At 36.5% G+C, this 22575-nt stretch overlaps 1 protein-coding gene across 1 annotated transcript in view; it reads right to left on the bottom strand.

The window, feature by feature from the left end:
- LOC102224303 (contactin-associated protein-like 4) overlaps positions 1-22575 on the bottom strand; it is a 107717-nt gene that overhangs the window by 59666 nt on the left and 25476 nt on the right. Inside the window, exons 2-4 of the mRNA XM_023335797.1 lie at positions 18521-18631; positions 8946-9139; positions 1716-1863 (exon numbers count right to left, since the gene is read on the bottom strand). Coding sequence (XP_023191565.1) covers positions 1716-1863; positions 8946-9139; positions 18521-18631 — 453 coding nt within the window. The remainder of the gene's footprint in view (positions 1-1715; positions 1864-8945; positions 9140-18520; positions 18632-22575) is intronic.

The raw sequence follows: 22575 nt of genomic DNA, 5'->3' as shown, positions 1-22575 counted from the left end.
TGCACTGTAAAAACACAAAGTCTTACCAAGTATTTTTGATCTTGTTTTTAGCGCACTTGAAATAAGACAAAACTAACTTACAAGCAACATTTCAGCAAAATATGGGTGCTTGTTTGAAGTCAATAATTAATTAATATTGATGAAAAAGTCCCTGTCCCACTGACAGATTATTTCACTTATTACATGGGGAAAATGTATTGGTATACATGAAATAATCTGCCAATAAAACTAGTAATTTTTCTTTTATTAATCTTAAGAAATTATTGACCTACACTGCAAAACCCCCAAATCTGAAAAAGTATTTTTGATCTAGTTTCTTGAACAAACATATCAGTACGTTTGAATAAGACAAGCAAACCTGTCTTATTCAAATAATTTCAAGTAACTCAGGAGCTTATTTAAATTCAATAATTCCTTAATATTGATGAAAAAGTTCTAGTTCCACTTATTTCACAATCAACGGTCACTGCGCCGTTACCTAGCAACGCCAGACAAGCCCAGCCCGTTGCCTAGCAACCCAATTCTAGTTCCATTGGAAGTTTATTTCACATATAACATGGAAAAATGTCTTGTAATAGCTGAGATAATCTGTTAGTTAACTGGTAATCTTTTAAAATTAATCTTAAGGAATTATTTACTTACACTGCATTTTTGTGTCATTTCTCGTACAAAGAACTTAGTACATTTGAAATAAGAGAAAAGTAACTGACAAGCAAAACTGCAACATAACAATTATTCACTTATTATTAAGTGAATAATTCCTCAATATTGATGAAAAAGTACTAGTTCATCTGGCTGATTATTTCACTTGCAATAAGACATTTTTTTGCTTTGGGGTTGCAAACTGTTCACACAGAAGTCCCATTGAGGTGGCATTTAATTACGCAAAAACGCAAATAAAAAAAAAAAATAAAAAATGAACTGAGCAAAAATCTGATTTATAGTTGGTCCGCAGAGGGTGAACAATTTGAATATTTTTATCAGAGTATATTCATCAAAAATTTTTAAGTAGTAGGTCTGAGAACAGATTAAAAAGACTGCTTTAGCATTGTACTACCTTCATGCAAACATTAGAAACATTCCAAAATTTTATATACATGAAATGTAGTTACTTTTAGCCCTTTGTAATACTTTTTAATACCTTCTAGGAAAAACAAAGCATGCATCTGCAGATAAATGCTGCAGCTTTCCAGTGAAATTCAGCAAGCAGCGCTACAGTGTCAGCATGAGGTCTCACTCTCCCCCCTGCAGGTGCAATTCTCTCCGCCGTTCAGCGGGTGACAGAGAGGAACATCACCTCGAGTTGAGTGCTTGGCAGCAGACATAAACCTGGGGCTTTTACTACAAAGCAGGATTAAAGGCTCAGTGAAGTAACTTCATGTTCAGCGCCGGGTTGTAGTGTCATAAAAGCTGGTTTACCTCATACTTCTGTTCAAATCGAACCTTAGGGTGGTAAACTGCTCCTGTTTGACTCATATATTCTGTACAAAATGGTAAAAACCTTCAGAAATCTCATTTAACATGCATAAGAATAACAATAAAACTTGATATATGCCATTTTTAAATAAACTTATTTGCATATGCATGTAGTGAAAATTTTTTGCAGAAAGATGGATGTTATCAATAGGAATAGATTGAACAAAAAGAGATGCTAATTCTGATCACTGAGCTGCTGAATATTGCAGTAGCTGAAGTCGAGATGGTTTGAGACTCACTGTAAGGACATCCGTAGGCCTCCAGGCGCAGTCCGATCCGCCCGGCAGAATTCCAGTCCAGAGGAATGAGGCGCAGGAAGCGAGCGACTGCAGGCTGCTGCAGCTTGTACTGAACCACGCTGTCTGCATTAGAGTTACCTGGAAAAGACTGGAAACCCACACACATGTACAGACACATTAAATATTTTTATAATAAAAACCACATCATTAAATAAGCTTCAAACATGACTCCTCCTGTTAATATTAAACACTGTATTACTTTTAGATGCATTCCTTCTGTAAGAGATCTGAGTCAAATGGTTAAATTCCCTTATCAGGATGAAGAGGCGTGGAAACAATCCATTTGTTGGATTCAGGTGGGTTAGAGAAACATTGCAGACATGACAAAAATGAAATGAAAAAATTGGTCTTTTTGCAAAATATAATTTAAATAATCACCATTTATTTAAAAGATGTTTGCATATTTTCCTCAAACTCAACAAACTAACAAAACTAGAGTTCTTAATTTCTGGTTTTTTTATGGCTACCTTTCCTTTGAAAGAGACCTATAGTGAAAATTCACACTTGGTATGTTTTTGTACTTCCATTTAGGTTTCTATAGATTCCAAAAACAGCACAAATGCTTAAGAAAGCTGTTTTTTGGCAATAAGTTCATGTTTTTGAGTGTCTGGAAAGTGAGTCATTTCAAAAACCTATTGATTGTTAAGTCACAATTGAGGATACTGCACCGTTACCTAGCAACCTCAGCAAAGTTCTGCCCGTTTCCCAGCAACCCAAGCTGAGCTTCAGCATGTTTGGTCAGTTGGTTTTACTGCTGTATAATGGCTGCTGGAAAATTCATGTGTTTTGTTGCAGAAACCACTTGCTGCATTCTTGTTGGTTGTGCAGGAGCCTCTACTTCTGCTTTTCAAATTTGTATGTCTATATAACTGTGCTTCAATTTGCAGTTATTTTCATGTGTGAGTGTAAATGTTGATTTGTGGGGGCGTGGCCAGCGGCAGCTCATTTGAATTTAAAGTGACAAGACGCCCTAAATCAGCTCAAAATAGTCAGAAATGACCAGCATAAAATCTCACTATCTATGAATGATTTTGTGCAAAAAATGTACAGTTCATGTTTTGTAAAAACCTATAGACCTAACATGTTCAACGATGCATAATATTTCACTTTTCACATTGCTTAACTACTAACACAATGCTTCTAAACACAAAGAATTATGAGCACAAGTTAGAAACTGATCTCTGAAATGACGAGCTGAATGTCTGATGGATTGCTTTCTGTCTCTTTCTTAGCTCATTCAGACTTCTTCATCTGGAAATCTGTCCTAATTGCTCAGCTCCCTTGACGTTGACATGCAGGTTAACTATCTCCCCACTGCTGAATACAAGCCTAAACACATAATTAACTCATTTATTCCCCTCATAATAATGACAGCAGAGTTGATTCGTCTGATAATGAAGAGAATTTTACCGCGATCGCAAATTAGTTTTTAGTTACTTCAAATCAGTTTGAGACTCAATCGACTGGTTTTTAAATCACCAAATAAATTAATTTGAGCCAAAAAAATCAAACTAATTTATCATTTTACGCCGACTGGGATTTAGAAAGTTTGCAAAGTGGGACTAAAGCACAATTTTTTTAAAGGTGAAATGTTTTATTTCTCCTCTTTCTTGTGCTTAATCAACTTTTCACAATATACTGACTGACAAAAAATATCGATGAGTGCAATGTCATAACTGTAACCTTGGGGCAACATTAAATAGGTCAGTTTATTTCAATATACATGTATATGACCAGATAAATGGACCTTCAGAGCCCTTGATGCACAAACTTCGTACAAATTTCAGTGGATAATATGCTTCCTTAGACAGAACTCCAATATTTATAATTGGAATAAATATGATCAGATTGAATTTTTCAGCATATTTTTGTAAATCAAATGAGTGTAAACTGCTCCGAGACATTATTTGTTGTCCATTGGCATTATATAAATACAGGCTGAAATGATTCATTGAATGATTTAACATTCCTCAAGGCAAATCATCTGCCTCAATGCTTTGTTAAAATGTATGCTTTACTATATAGCGGACTGTGTTCGGGTCAGATGATTATTTGTGTTGCACAATGCTCTCACTTCTGGCAATGGTCCGATGATGAATGCTAATTGCTATTAGCATCTATGAAGCGAAATGAGGAGGGACAAAAAAAATGGCGCCAAGAAATAGAGAAAAAGTTTCAAAACTGATTGATCACTTTAAACTACATAAAAAATGATCATTTTTCAGAGCAGAATAGAATCAGAACAGAATCTGACATGTTGTACATGGACAATGAAATACATTTTAGCTAACATTATATGCAGATGCTGGTCAAGAACAGTAATAACATGAAATATATATTTCATAAAAGTTTTTTTCATATTTCAAACTTGAGACTGAAAGTGAAACATAATGTTTACTAAAACCTCAATTTAAGTTTTCTTTTAAAAAGTTATGTTTCTCATCTGTTTTTAAACTTAAAACCAATTTTTCATACTTTAAACTTGAGACTTAAAGTGATGTTTGAAGCAATAAAATGTTTGCTCCCCTTTTCTTCATGTCGTTCACACCCAACATTCCCGTTCTTCCTCGTTCTGATTCACTCTTTCACATGAATAATCCTCCTGATTCGCTTTACATGTTCTTAGAAAACAATTGAAAGAACAAATTATGTCTAATTTGCTCTGCAGCAGCAAATCGATGAGTAAATTAATGAAAACTTTATAGCTTTCATGAGGTTGCAGCTAATTATATAAACACTACATCTTATGTACAAAAATAAAAACATATACTTGCTACTTTCATATGTTTTCATATGGGAAAACATCAGATTTCTTTTTTAATGCTTGAAAATATTAATTTCTTGCTTGAAAATATTAATTATTAATTTGCACTCATTTTTAGTGCAAATATCTAAAACTAACTTATACAAACATGTCACATAAAGCTAGCACCATAGAAACCCAATTTAGAGCTGATTCAGAGATTAGTTACTTTTACAATGAAAGAACACAAAATTTTACCAAGTATTTGTATCTAGTATTAGTAAAATACACTTAAAATAAGACAAAACTGACTTACAAATAATTAATCAGCAAAGTATAGGCACTTATTTTAACTCAATCATTCCTTAATATTGATAAAAAAGGCTGTAAGTGAAACAATCTGCCAATGGAACGAGACTTTGTCTACAATATTAAGGAATTATTGACTTAAAACAACCTTCTATACTGTGCTGAAAAGTAAGTTTTATCTTATTTTAAGTGTACTATTATATTTGCACTAGAAACTGGACAAAAATATTTGTGTTTTTGCAGTGCAGATGGTAACTGGACCTCAGTCAACCAGCAGGTTGCAGAGATGGATTGCTGAAAATATGTCACAAAAATAAACTAAAACAGAACATCGCATGTTAAGAAAATAGATGGAAATGAACTGCCGAGAAATTCAATTTTCAAAGGAAGTGATGAAGGAAATTTGAGAAAGAGGGGAGAAGTAAAACAATCAGGACTCCGCTCTCACTTCCTGAGCCCTCCAGGAGGAAAGAAACAAACAGATAGAGGAGCAAAAGTAAAGGAAAGATGGATTGCAGCATTTTCAAACACCAACAGGCTTCCAAGGAAGGAAGAGGAGGGAGGAAGACATCCTCTAACACAGAGAGGAAAACAACATATTGCCTCCTCTGGTCCACATCCCACCATTCTGAGATCTGAAGCCCAGTAGGTAATGTGTTGTGCTTGATCCAGCGGCTCTGAAATGATTTTTTTCCCCTCTGACAGACTCCCTAAGCTGACTCCTTCAGAGAAGTTCAGAGACACTTTGAAATGCGGCTGGGCTGCTGCAGAATTTATGTATAGTGCCAGATCAACATGTTTAAAGCTGGATCCCCAGCGCTGAGATTAGCCGGATTCCCTCCACACAGGAAATTGCCTCGGCTGGGCTTCTAATCAGAAAACTCCTCCGTGCAGCAGTGTGACAAATGTGGCTTCAACCTGGGTTAATGTTCATGCTCAGAGTGGGGGGGGGGGGGGGGGGGGGGGGGGAATGTAAGTTTGTTTCATTATTTGGAGTTTCTGCAGAAAACGAGATGCAGAACTCCACAAATCTGAGGCGGGCTCACTGGGCTGATGGATGCACCGCTGTGTTTTGCTATGACATCAAAGCTAGTTGGCATTCCTGGACGATAAACAGCAGCAACGCTACAGCAGAGGACATACACGACAAGCATGAGAGACGCACCCACAAAACACAAATAAGGAGAAATGTGGCGAGAAGAAGGCAGAAACTTCACAGTCTGTGACAGGATGGAAACGATTAATCGGATTAATTGGTTATTTAAACGATCATCAAATGATTTAACAATCGATTAATCGTTAACTGGAGTACACAAACTCAAAAAAGGCCATTTACTGAAGAGCAACATACACAGAGCAGTAATTAAGCCAAAACTGTACAAAATATTTTTATATACTGTATTACATCTAAAATAAATTTTTTTTATAAATCTTTTCTGCCCATATCTCCTTAAGTGGAAGAACTTTACCTTGACCTGGTGCAAAATCTGTCAAAGAAATCTTCTATTAAACACCTTTCCAATCCAATTAGTAATCCAAAAATATTAGCACTGAAACGACTAATCAGATTAATTGTGATTAATTGATTATTGAAGTAATCATCAAATGATTTAGTAATCATTAACTGGTTAAGATTTTGTGAGAAAATCTCATTTTAAGCACATTTTACTACTCAATTACTAATATCAACAGATCGGCTCTACACTCTGTTAATGTTAAATCAAGCAGAAAGTGGTGAACTTTTATCTTGTTGATGTTAGAAGTAATTCTTTATCTGCAAATGCATCATTGGCAAGGTATTGTTTCTTTTTATGCAAAAAAATATTTATTTCCTATTTAAAAAGGGAACTGAATTGCTTGTTTATTTGCATCGTTTCATGTATTTCTAATACTGTATACAAAATTGATTAAGCAATAAAATGAAAAATCTGAAGAACTGATATTTTATCAGGTCAATCGATTAATAATTAGAATAACTGATATTATTCTAAGGAATAATATCAATTAAAGATGTAGAGATGTGCAAGAACAGCTCCAAGAGTTAGAATACCCTGGAGGATGAAGTTTCCTGTTTGTTTATGCATGCCTGGGTTGTTTCCACTGAGCCATTCCACTTGATTTATTGTGCATATGAACTTCTCTCTGCGTCTGCATTTGGGTCCTCAAATCACGTCCATATAACAATAGGAACATTTGCATGTAATTAAGCTTAGTAAGGATTAGTACGGAGCACAACCTGAACTTGAGGAACAGAAAAAGAATTTGAATTGCTATTGGAAAAGCTTTAATAAGCTCTTTTGTACATCAGTAGCATCCTGTCACTGGACTGACCTTTTAAGAAATCAAAAGGCCAAAGGGATGCAACGCTGCTAATACATGTTTTGACTTAAAACCAACTAATAAGACCTAAAAGATCCATTCTATAATGATAACAACCAATGCAAAGAAGCTAAGATAGATGAGCTGCGGTCCTTGTTGAGAAAACATGGGCTGGCTTAATTATTACAGTTTGGATTAAATAGTAATTTAAAAAGACTAGTTTTGACTATTGACAATATCTGAATGAAAAAATAATTTGAACATTCAAAAATTACTCCAAAGGATAATTTCTGAACATTTCCAAATGGCCAAGTTCACCACAAAGAAAAGAGGGAAAGTCATAAAGCTATAAAGTACAACTCTTTCACTGTTCTTTGACTTTAGGAAAGTTTTTAGACATAAATGCTTTTTAAATACCACAGCATAGCAAAGGTCTTTCAGACTTCGGTGTAGAGGTGCACTGATTGCAGGTTTCTGGTAGATCAATAATTTTTTTTTCTCCCCTCCAGTGGATCTTTTGTGGGCTCTAGTGTCCCTTAGATGAAAGTAGGCTGACAGGAAAGGGGGGAAGACATGCGGCAAATATCGCCGGGTCCGGGAATCGAACCGACTCAAGGCCTCCAAACGTGGGTCACGCTATCCCCTACGCCACCACAGCACGCCCAGATCAATAATTTTTAAAACAGCCTAACCTGCTGATTCAGATTTTGGCCAATACAAAACTTTTTTTTGTCTGAAAAGTCACTAAATATAGCAAAAAAGTCACCAAGTTGGCAACAGTTGGGAGACTATTGATAATGTGATGGATAAGACTGATTTCTCATGTAAATACCTTTTGAGAGGAGGATAGATTTAGGAACCAGGAATTGAAAGATTATGCCTGTGTAGAGCAAGATCCAACTAGAATCTTGTAGGGGAAAAATAAAAGTGCAAGACCAAGAATTGACCCTTGCAGGACTCCACTTGTTATGGAAACAGAAAAAGGACATCAGAATCAAGGGATTACAATATTATTTAGCCGTGCATTAGGTATTTTAAAATAGTTTAAAAAGTGAGATGCACCCTGGACAGGTTGCTAGATCAGTGTGTGTTGTTGTGTGTGCCTGGCAACTCACAACAACACACACACTCACCAATTTAGATACCAACCAATTAACTAAACAGTTGTGCTTTTTCACAAGGGGAGCACACAAAGTCCATGCACAAACCCCAGGCTGGGATTTGTACGCACAACCTTCTTGTTGCAAGGCACATTGCTACCAACTGCTCCACTGTGCAGCCCTGGTTTTAATAAGCATTTTCCTGATAAATAGCTATATTTGCATATGTAACAGCTTGTCTATTAACTGCGTATGGAGCATCTTTTTTCAGTTTATGTCTTATCTGTTTACCTCCGTGTCTGTTTCTCTTCACTCTGTCTTCACAAAATCAAAAGGGAAAATGTAAAGCAGTGATCTGAGGCTTTGGCAAAATCATCTCTTGAACTTAAGACGCCAGCTAAACCCTTGACAAAAATGACAGAGAGCAACAAACAAGACGTAAAAAAAGGAACAAATTGTCCCACTTGACTGCGTCTGAGTTTGTTGTGTTCAGCCAAATGTTTTGTCAGCAGAGCTCCCTTATACCTGCTGACACATTACAAATGAAAAGATAAACTCCTGATGACTGAGTTTATCTTTATGCATAGCACAGCAGATGCCAGAAAGGAAATGGAGTCTATAAGAATGCAAAGCTATAAAAATAAAATCACATCTCATGATTACATTCATAGTTTTTAATGAATAAAATAATAAACCAACCCCTATGCTGTCCTCCTGTCTGTACTGCTTCCAGTTGTGTCCCGTGTCGCTGAACATCAGTTGGTAAGACGTCAGCCAATCAGAGCTGCCGTAGCGGCCCTGTGTGGCGACAGCTGTGATCTTGGTTCGCTCACCCAAGTCGACCTGCAGCCACTGATACCTGTCTGAACTAAGAGGAGACCAGCCTCCAGCACCTGCAGAGAGGAGGAGAAAATAGCAGGAGACGTGTGATTTATTAGGTTTATCTGCGCAGGAGGACATGAAATATGTTCGTGTAAAAAACTAAAATAATAAATCATCTGGCGCAGCCTCTCAGCTAAATTCAAACTCCTACACTACAACCAGAACAATGAAAATCGAAATAAAACTTCAGCGAAAACCTTAAAATTCATTTTGTGTCTATAACAAACAACAAGTAGTGCTTTAAAACCACAACACCAACTGGAATTTGTTCCATTTTGGTCACTTCAGGTATGCTAAAACGCTAGGTATGTGACTAGTTAGCATGTTAGCAGGAAGAAAAAACAGTATAACGTTGTACAAAAGTTGAAAGAAAATCATGTCTTTAGATTCTTGTTTTATTTGAGCATTTCTTGGGGAGATGAATAAACACCAATAAGCCCCAAGAAATTGTGCTTTTTATAACAAAAAGAAAACATAGAAAAATAAAGCTTCTTCAACTTCTTCAGTACTGTTCAAGTAGAAACAGGATTGAAATAGCGCTGGTATGTAGTCTGCTGGGTTGCATAAAGATTAATAGCTAAGCGAAACATTTTGTTAACTTATAAACTGAGTCGAAACGTACAAGAAGCATCAAGTTAAAGGTACTGATGTAGATCCATTTCACCAACACACTGACAGTGACCTGAAAACCTTACAGCTTGCAGCAGCTAGGTGATTTAATTTCTCATGAAAATCAATGAGAAGCATTGATTAGTTTTACAGTACCTCCTAACGTGTGTATCCTTCCTCATGTTGAATGTCATCTATAAAGAAGCTGTGCTGCGATTCATGCTGACTGCTTTCATGCTGGATTTCCCAGGATGAGAAGTTTTCCCACACAAATAAAAACCGAGATAAGAGTGTGAATTATTGAGATGTGAGAAACAGATTTGCAGGAGTTTTGAACCAACTTCTCCCAGCAACCTGCTGAAAAGGCAGCAATAAAACCAGATAAGCATGAATAAAACAGGATGCAGGTTGGTTCAGTTCAGGTTAGCTGAGCATGTTTGCTGCAGGGCAGTAAAGTCTAAAAAAATAAAACAAAAACAGTTGGTTTGTTGTTATTTGTTATTATTACCTTCGTTAGCAGATTATTACTGCTATTTTATTAACATTATTAACATTAGTTGTTTCTGTTTTTATATTATTGCTATTGTATTTGTTGTTATATAACAGATTATGAAGAATTGCAGGGTGCACTTTGGCAAGGAGTTGTTATTTACAACTGCTATTATTATTATTATTATTATTATTATTATTATGGGTCAGTAGATTCAGAGTTAGTTTGCAATAATGTTGTTTATGTAATCTCATTTATTTGTTTGTTCCTTAGGGCAGTATATTATACAGGCATATGAATACCATAGCATGGTTTTAATTACAAGTTTCTGGTAATTACTGAGTGATATATCTTATTAAATTGAAATAGGATTAAATAAGTGTTCACTTCTTAGCTTCATTGTCTTTTTCAAACAGAAAAGTAGTGGTAAGCTAATTATTTTGTTCTTGGTTATGTATACACGTTTTTTCTCATCCTAGTGATTACTTGTTTTCTTGTTTTTCAAAACCTGTTGGAAATAAATAAATCTAAATGCAAAATGTGAGCGCGTGCGTGGAAAATATTTAGTCGGGCCAAAACGATGACACACAGAGCTTAAACACCAGATGGACGGATTCTGCAGACCAGAAACCCACTGAGCCCACATACATGCACACACACAGGCTCATAAAACGAGTGGCAGAAAGCTGTACAGAGCACAAACACACTCAGAGGGACTTCTTTCGTTTTTTCCAACGTGGAGCCAGTTCTCTGACAACCTGCTGCTCTTTACCTGCAAGAACATGATAAAAAAAATCCCTCAAAAAGTGATAAAATAGATGAAAAACTATATTTTTTTTTTATTTGTATTTAAACAATATTTGGCAACTTGATAGGAATATCTAGACCACCATAGATCAGTATGAGTCTACATTTATGTACCCAGATGGCCACAAACCAACTGCTGCGCCTGAAATTACAATCTTTAACTCTTTTGAGGACTGGAGGCAATCTACTGGCTATGAACCTGTTTTAGTGACAACCTGTTTTTAGATAATTTAACACATTATCTCCAGTCGATTTCAGGTTTCCTTTTAATATATTACTCATACGAAACATCATAAGTTCTGAACAGCCAAAGATTACATATTTTAAATAGATTTTTAGTACTGATATGCATGATCTTGATAAACAAAGTGTCACCCCCCCATAACTGAATCTTTAATAAGAGAAAAATGAAGAGAAAATGATTACTGCAAGGGAGCCTGACTTGCAAACCTAATGAAAAAAGGGAATATATTATGAAAATATATTTTGTCTTACAATAACAACATTAGCTCTTTGGTTGGACACTGAAGATCTATATTGAATCTGGTTTTGATTTCTACTAGGGGAAACTTGTGGTTTACATCCATAATTCTGTCTTTTTAAAGGGGATCTATTATGCATAATGTACATTTTGTACATTTTTGTACTTCCATTTGGGTCTCTACTGCATCTAAAAACAGCACAAACGCTTAAAAAAAAAACTCCACCCAGCTCTTTATTTGGCAATAAGTTATTGTTTTTTGGTGTCTGGACAATGAGCCATTTCAAAAACCTTCCAAATGTAACGCCACCAGTCAGCAGGCACTACCTGTTACCTAGCAACCCCAGTGAAGTTCCGCCCATTCCCTAGTAACCCAAACTGAGCTCCAGCTGGTTTTACTGCTGTCTGCACTGTACAATGGCTGCTGGAACAGACAAGTGCTTTGTTGTTGACTTGCCATCCAGAAACCACTTAATGCATTCTTGTTGGTTGTGCAAAAGTCTCTACTAATACTTTTCAAAGCTGTAAAGTTGCATAATTGCACATCTGTTTGAGTAATTAGTGTGACTGTAAACGTTAAGGGGGGGGCAGCAGCAGCTTATTTGGATTTAAAGGGACAAGACACCCTGAAGCACCTCAAAATAGACAGAACTGACCAGAGTAAAACCGTATATCTAAGAATGATTTTGTGCAAAAAACTCATAATTAACATGTTTTGCACTGTCTGCAGACCTATTCTGACCTGTTCAAGAAAGCATAATAGGTCTTTAACAGACAGGACAGACTGAGTAAAATATAATGGTTGTTTTTGTTTATCTATTGCTAAATCTGCATTTGCTGATGCAGGAACTCTCAGCTTGTGTGTCATGTAAAGCTGAAGGCAGCAACAGGTTGAACTACTGATGTTTCTGCCAGTGAGACATAACTGCGATCGCTGTGTGACAGGCAGAGAACAAAAAGCAGTGAAAATGAATCAGCGTCGGTCGAGTAGCCGATCTCTAAAGAGCTAAAGGCCAGAGCTAATAACCACTTGACTAAAAGACATGTTCGGTGGCAGCAGAGAAGAAAAGGGCAGACACTTTGACCTTTCCACATGGCGATTAGACTGTAGAGGAAAGGAGAAGGAGATTAAAGAAAAACAACTTGGGGAATGAGAGGCGTACAGAGACTCTGTGTCCTCGCCGTCAGAATAACTGCGACTAATATAATGGAGGTGAACCTCCGGTAGATGGTCTGAACACTTCAAGTCACGGCTGTCACTTTAAATCAGAGAGATATCTTTGGCTCCTTTCTCCCATGTGTCTGTCAAGGTGGCAGATGCAACCACCCACAGCTGAAAGTGAAGATTAATGGAGGTCGGGACTGTGACATCACTACTCAGAGGGCCGAACTGCAGCCTGAAAAATCCTGCCACCTCAAACACAATAGTTTCAATTCACTCACTCAGTTTTTAGAATATCAAACCGGTTCAAACTTTAACTGATTTTTTCTTCAGGATGTTTCACTGACAGCCTGCGAGAAGAATGTTACATTTTAAAATGGTTTTAGGATTTAAAACTACATTCTGCATTATTCCACTGTAGAGCACTGAGCTACAATGTTGCTATGACAACATGAAGAGAGCTGGTGATACGTGTAATCTGAAAAATCTGTCCATCCATCGTTTCATCATCCCTCCATCCGTTCCTCCATTAATCCACTCATCCATCATTCCATCCTTCATCCATCCATCCATCCATCCATTAATCCACTCATCCATCATTCCATCCTTCATCCATCCATCCATCCATCCATTAATCCACTCATCCATCATTCCATCTCTATCACCGATCCATCATTCCATCCTTCATCCATCCATCCATCCATCATTCCATCCATCCATTGTTTCATCATCCACCCATCCATCCATCCACTGTTCCATCATTCCATCCATCCATCCACTGTTCCATCGTCCATCCATTGTTTCATCATCCATCCATCAATCCATCCATCCATCCATCCATTGTTTCATCATCCATCCATCCATCATTCCATCCATCCATCATTCCATCCATCCATTGTTTCATCATCCATCCATCATTCCATCCATCCACCCACTGTTCCATCGTCCATCCATTGTTTCATCATCCATCCATCCATCCATCCATCCATCGTTTCATCATCCATCCATCCATCCATTGTTTCATCATCCATCATTCCATCCATCCATCCATCCATTGTTTCATCATCCATCCATCCATCCATCCATACATCCATCCATCCATCATTTCATCATCCATCCATCCATCCATTGTTTCATCATCCATCCATCAATCCATCCACTGTTCCATCGTCCATCCATTGTTTCATCATCCATCCATCAATCCATCCATCCATCCATCCATTGTTTCATCATCCATCCATCCATCCATCCATCCATCCATCCATTGTTTCATCATCCATCCATCCATCATTCCATCCATCCACCCACTGTTCCATCGTCCATCCATTGTTTCATCATCCATCCATCCATCCATCCATCCATCCATCCATCCATCCATCCATCCATCCATTGTTTCATCATCCATCCATCCATCATTCCATCCATCCATCCATTGTTTCATCATCCATCCATCATTCCATCCATCCACCCACTGTTCCATCGTCCATCCATTGTTTCATCATCCATCCATCCATCCATCCATCCATCATTTCATCATCCATCCATCCATCCATTGTTTCATCATCCATCATTCCATCCATCCATCCATTGTTTCATCATCCATCCATCCATCCATCCATCCATACATCCATCCATCCATCGTTTCATCATCCATCCATCCATTGTTTCATCATCCATCCATCAATCCATCCACTGTTCCATCGTCCATCCATTGTTTCATCATCCATCCATCAATCCATCCATCCATCCATCCATTGTTTCATCATCCATCCATCCATCCATCCATCCATCCATTGTTTCATCATCCATCCATCCATCCATCCATCCATCCATTGTTTCATCATCCATCCATCCATCATTCCATCCATCCACCCACTGTTCCATCGTCCATCCATTGTTTCATCATCCATCCATCCATCATTCCATCTGTCCATCCATCCATAATTATTCCAAATAAAAAAATTCCCCATGAAAAAAAAAAAACAAAATTAATATTTTACTAACATTTTTTAAGGGTGAGGTTATTTTGTCATGGTTTTATGTATTTATTTTGTGGTTTATTTCTTAATTAATTTCATAACGGTGTTTTATTTTGTATACATTAACAACAGTATTTATTTTATTTTGAATGAAACGGTTGTCAATTCAGTACCAAACTGCAAACATTCAGCTTTGGATGAATTGAAACTATTTATTCTGCTTATTGTTATTGTAAACATGTGAAATAGATGCAGATATATTTTACAGATATGAAATGTTAATCATGCTGCACAATGAGCCGCCGTGGAGGTCAGAAAGGATAACTGAATATGAACATCAACAACCGATTCGTCGGCTGTTCTTACACAGCCCCAATACACAGGCTTCAATTAAACTTTAATTCAGCCTTCAAATCTCTGAGGGAAAAAAGATAACTCTGCCGCAGCAATTCTTTTCAAGTCACATTTCAGCATAATTGTTGCAGAGTCACTGATAACTGTCAGCTTTGCCTACAGAAGAAAGAAAATGTTTAAACATGAAGAGTGCTATTAACATTTGGCAAGAGGACGGCGGAACTAAATTAGTTCCTGCTAAAGAAAATGAAACTTAGCGTACAAGAAGCAGAAGATTGACACGAACGAGAGATATAGGGATAAAAGTAAAAAAATAAAAACTGGAGGTGAAGTAAAGCTGTTTTAATGTCTCAGGCAGTTTGGTTTAAAAGGGTAAATCATTTAGAGATATCATTTTCATGCGTGGATTACATAACACAGAGTTTGTACACTTTTCTCACAGTAAAATTCAAGCACTTTTCAAGCATTTTCAAGGTAAGTTTTCAAACGTTTCCAGCACCACACTGTAAAAAAAAGAAAAGAAAACAATGTCTCTAATTTATGGTAAATACCAGTAGCTGTGGTTGCTTTTTTTTTACAGTGCACACTTTGGAGTTAAAGACAATAATAACATAACATACTGTGACAGTATTCTACATATAAGAGACAGAGTAAACTAAAATATAACAAAATTGTATGTCTTGAAATGTCTCACACACCAAGGACAAAACATTATTCAAGCGTTAGTTTGCACTTTATTACAAAACTGTGCAGATTGGATTAAGAAATTCTAGGGACTTTATATAGAAATCAAGCACTTTCAAAACATTGAAAACACCTGATTGAAATTCAAGCATTTTCAAGGATTTCAAACATCCGTACTAACACTGATAACAAAACTCTTCTAATGTTTGTAGCCTTAGTGAACTCAGAGGGCGTTCCTCAGAGAACAACTGGTGAAATCTGAGCGTTGACAGAAACAGCAGCAGCAGAAGGAAACGGAAATAAAAAGAGAGAAATTCATCTATTCATCAGCTTCCTCAACAAACAGCAGGGCTTGCTCCCTGGGATCCTGCATCAGTAACTTCCTTATCTGCTGACTTCAAATCAGAAGAGCCAGATTCAGATCCAGCTAGACGTCCTGGAGATCCTCCGTCTGTTGGATTTTACAGCTCACAGACACGTTTCAGGTACAATTCGCATGTTTTCCAGGTATTATCTTTTGTTGAGAAGTACGACCTTTAAAGATTACTGTTTTATACTCTACTGTTTGTTGCAATTCTTAAAATTTTGAAGTACTTTGTATTTTCTGTAAAATTACTGAGAAAATGTAATTGAAATAAAGCTTACGTGGGTAAAAATAAACCCATAAGTAATCTAAAAATGTAAAGCCAGATAAATATACAGATCTACAGATATAGATGAATAGACAGACAGACAGACATTGATGTCAGCTCCATGTGGCTGGCAAATAGCAATACAATCTGTGGCCTTCGATCAGATCTTATTGGTTGAATGGATCTAAGCTGTAATGTAATTGTACATCTATTGTGCTTGTGATGACATTTTCTGTCAATTACAGCTGAACTGAATTGAATTGATTTGAACTTTAGCAACCCAGTCAGTAGATGTACGAATCTTTTCAGATGTAGAACATTTTTGACCAGTCTTGGTTAATCAAAGACGAGAAAATGCTAGCTTCATTATAGCATTAGGCTTTAAAGCAGCAAGTGTCAAGAAAGGGCAACTATAAAAATGAGGTTTTCAAGCTAAGAAAGTACAGGAAGGACCGCTGTGACCTCATTTAATTTACTGCTAACAGAAGCATTGGAGATTTAAACTGAAATTGAAGGTTATTTAATGCTCAGTAAAATACAAAACTATTCAAAGTTAAACGGTTCACAGATATCAGGTTGATACTTTCTGCCACTAAGAGGCCAAACTTTAAAAAGCTTGAAATGGTGTCAGTCTTCTTCATGTTCACCAGGTTTTTGTGTCCCGTGTGGTGGGAATGTTTCTGATCCAGGATAAACTTGTCTTTCCTTCCCAGCTGGTTCTGGGTTTTGATGTCAGGATGAAGCAGTGAAACAACAATCTTTATTTTGTCAAAGCCGCATTCCCGCTCTCAGTCGGGATTTCATGCTGGACGGGCAAATACTATCCACATTTATCCTCCTTATATAAGCCTTCAATACAGACAGAAGCAATACAGTGTTGGGTTTTCTTTTATGTTGTTTTAAAACTCACCTTTCAACTTTTATAAACTCAAGAAGAATCTCCTTCATTATGATTAATTGGAGAGGTTTTCTTATGACCCTTTGGTGTTATTTTTATCTTTTGATCATTTCTTTGTTGTTTATATCTTGACATATTTAACGATTTATTTTGTTAGAATTGTATTTATTTCAGGGTTTCTTTCCCCTTTTATTCTTGTTTGTTTATTTTTTCACCTTACCATCCCAACTGTTAATTATTTCTTCATTTGTCACAACCTGCTCCTTCACACATAGCCGGATATCTGAGAAACCAATACATTTTTATATGTTTTGGGTTTTCACCCACATGAAATCTCCGTATAATATCACTAAAAAAGATAATTTATTTAAACCAAAATTTAGGGTCCTGCGTACTAGTCTGCCAATATATCCACATACTTCTTTGACATTATTCCCAATCAATCCTAACCCTTTGAGGCCATTTTCAAGTACTATAATGGTAATGGTATAATAATGCAATTCTAAAAGATCAAAAAACTTTAAATACTAATGAATATTTAACACTGTAATTGGAAGACATTTTAAATATCCAAAATAAATGAACAAAACAACCAAAAAAACTAATAAAATTAATTATGAAGTCTCTGTAAACAAAATTGTCCTTCAAAAAAGGGTTTAGTTGAGACCAAAGCACCAGACTGAACATTTTTATTATACAGTGTTTGATAGAAAGAGATAGAAACTCAAGAAAACAATTATGGAAGTACAAACAATTGAGCACGTTTTAATTTATCATGCGATGAATTGATTTATTGCTTGCTGCGATAGGCTTAGTAAAAGCTTATCTCAAACAAATCCCATGTGACCAAAATTAATATTTATCCGATGTGGAGAAATCGGATTGTGGAGAAATTGGTTTTAATAAAGTTCTGCACTGGCCATTACGACCTACCATTGACCTCTGCTGGGGTTTTTTATGCGAGTTTTTGTTGGTTTTAATAAACTTTCATCATTTTCGTTCCCAACTCCAGTCTGCATTTTGGCCCAACCACAAAACCAAACTTCATGACAGGTTTCCATTTAGAAAGAGCAGAATTTCAGTAGGAGACATATAGATCGGTTCTAATACCTCCAGACTGTTGTCTCTATTAGTTACATGTTCTCCACTTCCACACATTTCCTCTCAGAAACACAACAATGCGTCAGGCTCTAATACTCAAAGCAATTACAGTGCTTTCAGCTTTCAGCCCACTTAGAAACACACACCAGACACACACAGGCAGACATGCATCATCAAGCGACTGTTGGGGCTCACCGTCTCTCCGGTTGAGCTTGGCGAAACCCGGTGCATGGCTGCTGGACAGCTGGGAGGAGCTTCTGAAGGATGACGGCGGCAGATTGGAAACCAGCGCGCTGTCACACACCTCTGCAAAACAAGAAGGATGAAGCAGAGACTGTGAGGATGTTTCTCATGTGATCCTTATACAAAGAGTTTGTTTAAAGCCTTCCCGGATTCCATACAGGTGATGTTAAAAGTTAGTTCATTTGTTCATTAAACTAGGAGTTTTGCAGAGGAATATTCAAACTGGTTAACCCATGCTTGAAACTGAAGAGTAGAAATCATGAAAAATCTTTTTCCAGACATCAACACTTCATGATACCTTCTAACTAGAAAGTTTATAAGAATTTTTTTCTTTAAATATCAATACAAGTTCTTTCCTGGAGGAAAACAACAGAACTGCCTGTGTTACTTCAGGTGTAAACATAAACCAACGATCCAACAAGGGATTAAAGTTAGTGATGAAGGAGTAAATCTAAAGTTGATTGATCTTACAAGTCGAGTAGCGATTCATTGATAAGTGGAGATTTTCTTAAAATTCTGAGAAGAGAACCGCATAAAGTGCATTCCGCATCCCCCATCAGACTTTGTTTGGACCGTTTCTCTTTCCTGTTCAAGTATTGCACCGCCATTATTATTTCTGTATTAACTGGCTCTGATAACCAGTGTCGCCCTCTGCTGGATGGTTGTCACACCACAACACTACAATAAGGTCTAAGTCGATGTTATTAAACTGAACAAACCTAATTTTAATCTATTAAACCGTTAATCGACAATCGTAAGTCAATTAATTGTTTGCATCCCATTTCACTGTAGTCCCGGCCAGATTAGGACTAATTTCAATATAATAAACCATTGATTTATAGTTAATCTTAAGTCATTTAACTGTTGCATCCCTAAATCTAACATCACTGCACAGGTTCAATCAGCACTCTAGTGCATCCTTGCCACTCAAAACTTTAACAGCTCCACTTCCATCTGATAATCTGATAAAGAGGGACTCTTTGGTATTCTTGAGGCGGATCAATTGCATTTTTCCAGCTGATCTTTAAAAACCCTGACCTGCCGATTCTGATTTTGGTCAATAACAATCTTGTGTATAATTAATACGGTCAGGTGTTGTTGCCAAAGTCCCCAATAGCACAGAAAAAAGTCACTAAATGCATTTTTGACTAAAAAAGTAGCTAAATACAGCAACAAACTTGCTGAGTTAGCAACAATGAGGTGACTATCGTGTGACTTGGTGGCAAAATTAAGAAAATCGGTGACCCTGTATGACATAATGAAGCCAGCCATGAGTTAAAATCTCTCTAGCAGTCCTGGGTCAGCCTCCTCAGGCTTCCTCTTAATGGGAAATGTCTAAGACAGGCATCCTTATCAAATACCTGAACTTCCCCAGAGCTTTCCCTGAAGAGCAAAACCCTCTCGCCCTACCCCCAAAGGTGAGTTCAAATGTATCAATATTTTGATCTAAGTCAAGTTCTCAGAAGTCAATGAATATTTCAGCTTCCAGAAGTCCTTTTAAACAACCCAGAATCTGAGTTTTGGTTAATGCCAGCTAAATGAAAACAATCCCTGTTGTTTCTCTTAGCAGGAATATAAACAGTCCCATTGTTCAAAGTCATGAAAGTGAAGACTTCGCAAAATGTGACACAGCTGGAGATGGATTATGGTCTTTTTCCCAGCCGAGGAGAAAGACAGTTAGGTTGTTAAACGCAGCATGATGGGAGCTCACTAGTGCTGAGAAGTCAGACACGTTTATCTCCAAACCATCAGCTTTTTAAATGAAAATAGTTTTATTCCAATAGGTTTGGGTTTAATCTGTTTCTCAAGCCTTTACTCCCTGAAAATAAGGAAATATAAAGGGGGAAAGGAAAGAGGATTTTCAGGAGTGTCCAGTTACAAAAACATAAAGGAAAATATGGAAAACCAGGAGTGCCAAAGTTGGAAGTAAATGTTGAAATATAGAAATTGTTAGGTTCAAAAATCACTTTGCTAACAAATGTAATAAAGGTTTAGTCAGTAAAATGTAATAAAAAATTGACTCATTAAATCTTTCTGAATATAAAACTTAAAACATAAGTATGTTATTTCTTTACTCTTGTATTTGTTTTGGTAATGAATTATTGCATTCACTGTTGTTTTTTTAAAAGGAGAAATATTAGTGGAGAAAATGAATCATTAAATGATAAAAAACAATAAAAACAAAGGCTAGATTGAAAACACAGAGAATGACAGTGATGTAAATTATAACAGTTTGAAATGAAAAGTAGAAGCTGCACATTTTAAAAATTACAAAAATTGCCAAACTTGTTTTCACCATTTTGTTTCACTTGCTGCCACAGAACATGTCTCATTGAGTTGTTTAAACATTTTTCTAGATTTTGTCAGCAGGAAAGATCTGTTCTGTTGGATTATGCTTTGTCTGTTTTTGTGTTTGATTGGATCAAAGATAGAATGTGTGAAAAGCGACCTTCAGCACCGTGAATATTTGTTTTTGCTCTCACGCTGCTATCCTTAAGCTACATTCAAAAGAACAATGCCTCTCTACTGATATAACAGCTAATTAACATGACTCACCCTGCAGAGCGAATTGGGTTCACAACTCTGACAACAAAGCTTCAGGGTTTGATAACTCTGTCAACATCAAGGCACTTACAAGCATTAATACACATTTTACATGTATACATATTTTATATGTATTAATAAATAATCCCTGCCACCTGATCATTTGGAAAACTAAAGCATAATATCACACCATCTTAAAAAATGTTTTAAGACTTTACATCCAGAAGTTGTTTCCAGATTTCCTTAGGCCTCAGAGCATCAAATATGCACACTCACATTTGAAAGGACCAAAATTAACATTATATCAAAGCAGCACAATTAACTTAAGGTTAAGAGTTTATGTTGTAAAACACAGCAGGATTTCCACAACATTTTCCGTCAAAACTCCATAGTTTTCCAGCGTTATTTGACACCTTAATATGGTTTGATTTATTTAATTAGATCACCAGTCATGACTTACATCAGTCAAAATGTACAGACCGAAACAATCTGTGCATCATTGTCCTGAATTGACTGTAGATGTTTGAAATCAGTGTTTGTGACCATCAGTACGTGCATTTCTCAAAACTCAGAGGAAGTAGGAATTCAATACAGCTGAGTACTTTTCATTAGCAGGTTCTGCCAAGCCTAACATTCTTGTATATTCTGTATAATCTGTGCATATAGCTCCCATATTTATATTTATACACAATATCTACTGTATATCTCTTTGCTATAACCCCTTATAGTCCATACATACATAGTCTTGTACATCTGTAAATAAATATTTATATCTCGTAGAGCACTTCTGGATAGATGCAAACTACATCTCGTTGCTTGTACTTGTGACAGTGCAATGACAATAAAGTTGAATTCTAATTCTAATTCTAAGTTGTGGAAAATTTTGTGGTGGTAAGTTAAAGCAGATGCAAGCCTCACCTCTATAGCTACCCTGCAAAAACACAAAATCTAGCTAAAAGTGAAATAATCTGCCAGTCGAACTAGTATGTCACCAATATTAAGGAATTATTGACTTAAAACAAACTCCTAGATCTTGTAAGTTAGTTTTGTCTTATTTCAAGTGTAACATACCTACACTAGAAACTAGATCTAAAATACTCAGTAAGATGTTTTTACAGTGTATGTGGGTTTCACTGCTCTATAGTAATGCAGGTGTCAAAATATTGTCAACACACTCAAACTTTCTAAGTCCATTTGGAAACATTTCATTTTGCCTTAAAAAGTCACTCCAAACAGGTGCTACATGTACAAATGTTGATAGAGAGCAGCTAAAGAGAAGTGTCCTCTGTCACTTGGCTCAGACACTGAGAAAAAAAAAGTTCCTGCAGCAGCTAATAGTTGAAGGAAAATGTTTGCAGGATGCAAATATTCCTACAAAATGGTTAAACTTCAAGTTTGCAGTTTCCAGAATGTGTAACCACATATTTCCTTATGGTTAAACTTACAATAAATTGTTAAAATAC

Source organism: Xiphophorus maculatus, chromosome 6, assembly GCF_002775205.1.
Source record: "Xiphophorus maculatus strain JP 163 A chromosome 6, X_maculatus-5.0-male, whole genome shotgun sequence".
NCBI classification, from domain to species: Eukaryota; Metazoa; Chordata; class Actinopteri; order Cyprinodontiformes; family Poeciliidae; genus Xiphophorus; species Xiphophorus maculatus.
This window is presented reverse-complemented; position numbering and strand designations above follow the sequence as displayed.